Genomic DNA, 8,869 nt, shown 5'->3' on the forward strand with positions numbered 1-8,869 from the left:
TTTTCAACCATTCCAATACAAACAGACGCGTACCACCTACCAAAAATTGACACGGACTTTCCAGACAAACCAATATATTGAATCGAAATTTCTCCAATTTAATATCTTATGTGCCAATTAAAAAATATAACACCAGTTGTACATTTTACTCTGCACTATTGGCAGACATTCGTTCATATCAGTCCTGGATTAATTACATTAAACGGTTACTTTGGTGCGTAATATTCTTCGGCTTTCAAAATAATACTCCAAATATGACCAGATGTGCACGAAACACACATATGGCCAGATATATTCAACCAATGTTCAACCATTTATCTAAAAAATAACTGTTATCAGTTCCTTCAGATTACGACACGAGTTAAGCGGGTAATGTTGAGCTCGAATTAAGATTTATCGATTAGATAAATAGTAGCAGTAACGTTTATTTTACATTGTTTTAATAAAATACGAGATACAATTAAGTACACGCTTCCTATATTAATCGACTCTTGTCTTGTACTTAGTTTACACGCGAGGTGGGTGAAAATAGATACCATTGATTAGTGACGCGTTGGTGTATTTCACACGGAAATGTAAAATAATAAAAACGCCAATTTCGTCTAGACAATCGCAAATCACGAATGGGAGGCTGGTTAAATGATTCAGAGAAAATTGCAGTTCGAAAATGATAAATGAATTTCTTATCAAATTCCGTCGAGTTACTCGAAGGACACCTAACGAATGATTAATGGTTTAGAACAAATCGTTCGTATGCCCTGTCGGGCGGGGAAAAACGATTTTAATGAAATAATAACTACTAAGACCACTTAAACAATTGACCCTGCCGAGAACTCGATACTTCGGTATGCTGCGCGGTGTCTAATAAATGCTCGTACTCTGAGGAATCCGCTGAATCCTATTTTAAAATGTATTAACATCGTCGTTAAATCGATAGGACAGAAACGAAACAAAATATTGCCGTAGATACTTATGATCCTTTACCGTAATAATTACACCCATTACAGAAAATATTATCGCATAAAATGTTCTGTAACGTTTACCCTCTGTCTTCCGCAGGTGTTGACTTTTACACGGCTCTCGATGCATTTTATAATTGCCCTGCTGGTGGGGACCATCTACTTCAAAATCGGACAAGACGCAGTGTACGTGCTGGATAATTTTAATCTTCTGTTCTTCAACATAATGTTTCTCATGTTCAGCGCATTCAGCGCGACGGTAACGACATGTAAGACTACTTTAATAACGGTGCATTGTCACGAACAGTAATTATTTAATATCCTTACCCTGCCGTTGAACGAGCCATTATTGTTATTTACAGTTCCCTCGGAGCTACCAATCATCACGCGCGAGCACTTCAATCGTTGGTACAAATTACACTCTTTTTACCTTGCCAATAAACTGGCCGACTTGCCGATTCAATTCGCCGCCATTTCCATGTACATTCTCATAGTGTATTACATGAGCGATCAACTGTTGGAACTTCGACGATTTTGTCTGTACACGTTGATGTGCTTCGCCATTAGCATGGTCGCGCAAACGTTTGGCCTTTTAGTCGGAACCGGAATGAAAGTTCAGGTTTGTTGCGTGGCGCAAATAAAAGCTATTAAAGAATAATTCTTCTATTGAAGGGCAATTCTTTCGTCAAAGACCTTTTATCGTGTCATTGAGACTCTACTTTGGTCGTTTCTTCTTTCAGCACGGAATGATCTTCGGCCCACTTACGATTCTTCCGTTCTTAATATTCAGTGGATTCTTTGTCCAATTCAGGGACGCGCATCCGTACCTACGCTGGCTGTTCCACTTGTCGTTTCTTAAATACGGATTCGAGGGTGTAATGGTCGCCATGTACGGGTAAGTCGCGAACTTTTCACGAATAAATACGACGTAAGAAATAAATTTCTGTTTTCGTTAATTCATTCACTATGAAACTTTCTTGTTATTTCAGCTACGATAGACCAAAGCTTTCGTGTTCGGACGTTTATTGCCATTTCGCCGTGCCAGAGAAGCTCCTAAGCGCTGTGGGCATGAAGCAAGCCGACTATTGGTTTTGCATGATCGTTTTAACGTGTCTGTACCTGGTATTAGACATAGGAGCGTTCGCGTTATTGAAACTAAAGCTTGAGAAACGGTTGTAAGGATTAAAAAAAAAGAAAAAAGGGACGGAATTATTAAGTGAGATTCAGCGAACCAAGATTTTTCACAATTGATTCGTGTTCCGAGTGCAAAATAGAACAGTATAAATGAATTATCGTGAAAGACTGACTTGCTTTTAAAACATTTTGTGTAATAGGAGATGAAAATTTTATAAAGACTGTTTGCCGAATAGGGGAAAAAAATGAAAATAATAATCGTTGCATTTATTGCAGTACGTTAAGAATGGAAGAAAAGCAACGGCTATATATTATTCGTGATGCACGATGATTCTGTAGGCGTGCTTGTGTCCGCACTAGGCGCTCTGAGGCATAAATAAAAACTTTCTTATCTCGAGATAGCGGTATCGTGGATCAATGATATACTTCCGATGCTGTGTTTCATTGTACACGATAAGAGTCGAGTTCATTTTTTTTCATTTTTTTTTTGTTTTTTTTTTTTGTTATAAATTACGTTCACAGAAACTACCGAGAGAAGTGACGCCTTCTAGAATATAATTAGTTGTATCTTTTGTACATCACGTATTTACGTTAATAAATCTAAGGTATACATATGTGAATAAAGAAGCGAATGTACTATACACGCCACCGTTGTAAGTCAAATTAACCGATGACTGCTTTGTTTATTCAAAGATTGATCGTTACACGACAAGGGTAGTATTAAATCAATTTCGAGACACATGCCGTATCAATCTACTCGTTTTTATTATTTCGTCAGAATTTAGAACGTGAGTTTTGTCAAACGTTTACCAGATTTTATAGAAAATTTCATTTTCGTAGAAGAATCGCTCGATAGAAATTCATCGTTATTTTGTTCTTTTATTGCTTCATATATTAAGGATTGAAAGTTATATGCGATTCGTTGGAATAATCTTACATAAAATAATCTTAAATCGATAAGTCCAAGGAGAAATATTTTCTTAATAGTATCAAGGTTTCAAACATCAGAACATCGAGTATAGTCGTAACTTTAAAAGGTACAATGTACAAAGTCAAAAGATTTTACTCGTCAGAAGTTTATGCATGGAATTTTAAAAGTGCAAATGCACGTGTTTGTAATCGTGACAAATAAAAATATGTCGGCATGTTTTGATTAATTAGTTTAAGATATATATTTGATATATTGATTAAGGAAATCTATGCTGCCCTTGCTAACATGCTTAGATCGATATCGAACGGTTTCTCTTTTTTCTTGTTGAATGGAGAAAAAATTGATTATGTTAAATAGCATTGATTGCACGATATGCAAATTCGTAATTGCGTAATTTTGTACGTTTATAGCGTACGTTAGTGTGGGAAGCATATACAGAATATATTATATGAAACAAACATAACGATTAATATTATATTAATATATAATTTTGTGTAAGTACGTGTATACTGTATACGTGTAGCGTACGCTTTGAACGACTGAAATCGATGCCCTGTTAATTAAAATGAAACATATTCCGTGTGAGATTACAAATGCGCAGCTTGTTATTCAAAATAAGCGATATCCGAATTGAATAAAATTAGAAAATAATGAAACGATTGAACTGTAAAATTCAGAAGATTTTTCCTCATTGAGGCAATAAGTCACCCCTTTATCTCGATTCGCTTCAAATCTGAAGAGAAACGGCGACTGTTTCTGTATCGTCTGTCTACATAATACTCGAGACGAGCGAAGCTTGTTTAAATAAAAATGTTGTATAACGAACGGAAGATAAGCAATCTTTGATTCGATATTCGGTTTCACAAAGAATTAAACGATACGGTATAACCTTTCGATCGAATAAATGTTTTTTTACGAAGAACAACTATGTAACAGATTAATACATCGCGACGATCTGATATAAATTTCAAATGAAATAAACGTCAAGAGAAAATTGCTGTAGCCTATCTCTGTTACATATTTGCGAGATCTGGATGGTTTCTCGTCGGTTTTGCAAGAGGTTTCATCGTGGGACGACCAGCCGGGAATCAAAGTTGACTCACAGCCAACGCAGCGAGACGCGATATGAAAAGCGAAAAACTCGCGTAACCGAGCGTGGACTCTGTAGCACTCTGTAGACGCTCACTTAATCGGCAGTTGTTGCTACGAATTCATGCGCGTCGCGTCGTACCACGAAGGATTCGGCGCTGAACGAATAATACACGCGACCAAGTGAACAATAATGCTTGAGCAAAGTGCAAGCGTCGAATCTACCGAAGAATCATGCTTTGGACTGCCGCGTGATTTACTTACGACTACAAGTAAATAGTTTACATCGCGTCGCGTAGACTACTAGGATTCGCTCAACAGGTTCTCGCATATTTCTCCTCGGTCAGTGAATCTCCCACGAAACTAGAAACATCCGTAGCACTTGCGATCGTTTCTCGCTGTTCCAGAGATTACCGAAATTCTTATCTGCTCGAAAATTTCGAATATCGAACGAAAGATAATCGCAATCTTCTATCGTGAAGCTACATCGTAAAGTTAAGTTCAGGACGAGTGAATAACTTCGGTATGATGGAATAAACGCAGCGACGATTTTCATTCTTCCCTTCGCTTAGAAACTGCTTGAACTGTCGACTAATGCCCCGGAAACCCAGTTTGTTTGCGTACGATAGTGTTCTTTGCCTGTTGAAAAGAGGGAGTCATTTTCGATTGACGGTAACACTTTTTATCTTGAATAAACATTTTTATCTAAGTTTTATGTTAGTACCTCAAAGTAGATTTTCTAGGTACATCTTCTTCTTCGCGTATATACCAGTTTTCTAGAACGAGACGAATACACATTAGAATAGTAATCAATCGCGCATTCACATTTTTCACATTTCTTTAGCTTCTTATTTTCTTTTTCATCCCTTAAGAAATTTCGACAAAATTACCAAACGCGTAATAGATCGAGTTCTCTCTGTTTTAAAGGTGATAAATAAGCTAGGCTTATTTATCTAAGTTTCATCTTAGTATCTCAAAGTAGATTTTCTAGGTACATCTTCTTCTTCGCGTATTACCAGTTTTTTTAAAATGAGATGAATACACATTAGAATAGTAATCAATCGCGCATTCACATTTTTCACATTTCTTTAGCTTCTTATTTTCTTTTTCATCCCTTGAGAAATTTCGATAAAATTACCAAGCGCGTTATAGATCGATTTCTCTCTGTTTTAAAGGTAATAAATATGCTAGGCGCGATGTCTGGACGAGCTGCATTAACGCTAAAACATGCGAAACAAAACTGGTATTTTTACTTTCTAGAATACGAAAGATCGGAATACGTGTATGCGGCATTGGTCGTGTTGCTTATTTGTGTACGTCGCGTAAAATGTTTCACTATACAATCAAACTTTAAACAGAGTGTTTATCTTCTCTTAACACTTCTGTCGACGCTATCATTCGTATTACCAGTGATGCGTAATCTTCGGATGCAATGTAAACACATGGTAACTTCATGTACCAGAATACTAATGCACAATACTAATGCGTCGGCTAATCTTATTTCCATACAACGAATCGTAAACAATCAGTCCCTTTGACACCGATCGAATCGTGAACAATATTAACCGACTTCGGAAAGGAGAATACTCAATTCGACATGTATATATATATTTTTTTATTTATTTATTTTTTTATGTATGTTACTCGATTTCGCTGAGATCTTATCTCGTAGAGCATATCTCCGGGGTGATTCCATGATCAAAAAATTTTGGAATTTCTCATTTTTTAACCGGTTTTTTTTGTTGCAAAAAACCGAAAAATTTTGTATTTCTTCTTATTTCGAAAGGAATCGACCAATCGGATCGAATCTTCTTGCATCTGGCAGGGCTTCGTTGCCTCTTAAAAGCTTGACAAAGAAATTTGACCTACTTCCATTTTTTACCACTTTATTGCACTTTTTATCGCGAAATTGTACTATTTCCCGTACGTTCGGCCCGAATTCGATGAAATCGATGAAACACTTTACATTTTGTTGCCGGACAGGTTTTCGAGTTGATCACTTTGCATAAATGATTTTTCTTATTGTTTATATTAACTATTGTTATTGCAAAATTCCTATTTTTTTTTTTTTTTTTATGAAACTCGGCGAGGAATTTATGGATCGAGATTGAACTTTTCGCATTTAGTGGCAGCTGATTTCGTGATTTTTCCATTGTTTTATGGTAATTCTCCCATTCTATACCGAAGAATGACACAAAAAGTCGACGCCTTTTACATTTGTCCGTTTATCTAAACGTATCGGGCCACCAGTTAACAACCTAATGGTCGATTTGATTAGTTAACGTCTCGGAGATAGTCCTGCGATGGAAGTGTACGAGAATGGTGCGAGCGTCGATCCGATGATGCGAATGATAGACGAAGGATGCACGATCCAATTGACGATGAGAGACAACCAGAATTTCCTTAACCCAGATACTCAACCCATGACTCGAATGCACGTGGAGTTCGACAATCTCTCCTACTCGGTTTCTTGTAACAAAGGTAAGTTCGCGGGTACGTTAATTCTGATGCCGCGCGGAGAGAAAGTACAACTTACAATCGCTATGTACAGGGTGTTCAGGCTGTTACTGTCCAGCGTTTTTCTCGTCGATGGTACATATGACAAAAAAAAATGAAAGAAGAAAAATTTATACTGTTTTTTGTGCGCAATGTAACCAGGTAAATCGATCTCTCGTATTTGTACTATTTTCTGAGAAATGAAGGTGACCTTCAGTTTTTTAAATAGAATGGTATATTTTTTGTACGAAAATATAGTAGAGTATCGAATTCTAAATAAAAAAGTATCGACCTTTATTAGCCCTAAACCTAATAAGTAACGAGTAATTTCGATTTATTACTCGAAAATGTTCTTAACGTAATATCAAGATGGAGATTGGCCTGAACACCCTGTATACATATACGTCTTCCAACATAGCGGGACCCTTTGATATAAACCCCACAGTTTTCTCTCGTGTTCGAGCACCGAAGGTTCAAGGTGTTCGGGGATCTTTCACTTGAATCGTAAGCGTGCATTTAAAGTTTAATTAATCAATAGTAGAGAATTAGTAGCGATATCAAAGAAATTTGTTACGTTTTTAGTTTTCTTTTGATATTATTTACGCATCCCTGTAACGATTTTATAAAACCTATTTACTCTTCCATTTACTCTATCTACTTAATCTCTTTAAACTTGAAACGTTTTGTACTTGACATTGCCAGCTATTTGTGCACGCGAGAAATTGCCAGCATCGCGATCGTTCGTGCGCGATCACAGGGTCAACTAGATCAGGAATTAAAACTGATCGTGTAGAAGATCATCAAAGGTCTGATCGAGGTTAGAGTTGATTTACGTAAGTTTTCGAATGAAAAATCTTGGAATGATATGCTGTTATCGGTATGCGCGAAAACTAGAATCGCTATATCGTATGAAATTTCATGTACTCGAGTGCAATGAAAAAGTAATTGGCAAACACGGGGTCTCGTGGAAGGAACGTTACGACTGTATATTAATTGTTCTTAATCGTCGCATTTGTAAAATGCATCATCCAGTCTATTATTCATTCGATTGAAGCTTACGAAGGACGCTCGATGTATTTATAACGACGGATACGTGATCTGGGATTAGAGATGTACTCGTTAATTCTTAATCGATGATGCAGCGATAGTTGTTTTATTGAAGCAAAGGTTTCTCTGAGATTCAAAAATGAGGGTAAAAAGTACGAATGAAAATGTGTTCTTATTAAAGATTCCGAAACCTTTTCTTTTTAATTATAATACAGAGATGGGCAAAGCCCCAGGCTTCGAATAAATCTGAAGTTTGCCGATGAGTTTGTCGCATTTCATTCTCTGGAAAATGTTCAAAAGAGAAAACGAGACAAGCATATCAAGAAACTTCGGATTTATTCGAAGCCTAGGATTTTGCTCGTCGCTGCTATAATATTCTCCTGTTCTATATCTCTATGCGTCGATCACGTCGAATTGCTCTCGATCGTGAAACAGAGAGAAACGAATTAGGACTCGCTCAGCAAAGTCGCATTTTTCTTGCAGAAAAATCGAAGAAGTTGCTGGAGAGCGTGACTGGGTGTTTCCGGCCAGGAAAACTGACGGCGATTATAGGGCCATCCGGTGCTGGAAAAACGACATTGTTACGGATCGTATCGACGTTAAAAACGACCAACGTAAAGGGATCCATTACCGTTAACGGCAGGGAATGGAACGGTGGCGTTTTTCGAAAGCAAACGTGTTTCTTACCGCAAGAATTCGCGCTTTTGCCATTGCTCACCACCAGGGAAACGCTATACATCGCCGCGCGATTGAAGGTTCAAGGTGTTCGCGGATCCCGCTCTTTCTGTTTAATTGTAAATGTTTAATTTTAATTAATACTTTACTATTCGATGTTCGATCGGTCGATAAGAGAATAATAAGAATATTTATAGCACGCTTACGATCAACAGGTAAACGAAATAGCCGAAAATCTGGGATTGACGCATTGCCTAAACACGTTGGTGGAGAATCTGAGCGGCGGCGAACGGAAGAGGCTGTCGATCGGCATAGAAATGGTTACGCGACCTTGCGTTCTACTCCTCGACGAACCAACCAGCGGACTCGACAGCACCTCCTCGAACCAGGTCTCCGTAACCAAACGGAATTTACCAATAAAAATACTCGAAACAATTCTTACAATTTCTTAACGGGGTATCCTGAATTAGGAGATTTAAAAAAAAGCGGATTTTCGTGATTTTTGTTTAGGATGGAAAAAAATAATTAATTCTATCGA

General features: G+C 37.4%; 2 protein-coding genes across 11 annotated transcripts in view; both read left to right on the forward strand.

Annotated features, from left to right (window-relative positions):
• The window catches only part of LOC128884918 (ATP-binding cassette sub-family G member 1-like), a 14,055-nt gene extending 10,375 nt beyond the window's left edge, over positions 1–3,680 (forward strand). For all 5 annotated transcript variants that reach the window (XM_054138601.1, XM_054138600.1, XM_054138603.1 and 2 more), the window contains 4 exons: positions 1,060–1,228; positions 1,322–1,578; positions 1,700–1,854; positions 1,949–3,680. In XM_054138601.1, coding sequence (XP_053994576.1) covers positions 1,060–1,228; positions 1,322–1,578; positions 1,700–1,854; positions 1,949–2,138 — 771 coding nt within the window. In that variant the 3' untranslated portion in view covers positions 2,139–3,680. The remainder of the gene's footprint in view (positions 1–1,059; positions 1,229–1,321; positions 1,579–1,699; positions 1,855–1,948) is intronic.
• Positions 3,681–4,089: 409 nt separating this feature from the next.
• Positions 4,090–8,869, forward strand: part of LOC128884919 (ATP-binding cassette sub-family G member 1-like) — a 7,802-nt gene continuing 3,022 nt past the window's right edge. The window contains exons 1-4 of one of the 6 annotated variants that reach the window (XM_054138610.1): positions 4,090–4,455; positions 6,392–6,594; positions 8,140–8,450; positions 8,547–8,720. In XM_054138610.1, coding sequence (XP_053994585.1) covers positions 6,417–6,594; positions 8,140–8,450; positions 8,547–8,720 — 663 coding nt within the window. In that variant the 5' untranslated portion in view covers positions 4,090–4,455; positions 6,392–6,416. The other 5 variants (XM_054138607.1, XM_054138608.1, XM_054138605.1 and 2 more) reach the window with 5 other exon arrangements.

Source organism: Hylaeus volcanicus, chromosome 2, assembly GCF_026283585.1.
Source record: "Hylaeus volcanicus isolate JK05 chromosome 2, UHH_iyHylVolc1.0_haploid, whole genome shotgun sequence".
NCBI classification, from domain to species: Eukaryota; Metazoa; Arthropoda; class Insecta; order Hymenoptera; family Colletidae; genus Hylaeus; species Hylaeus volcanicus.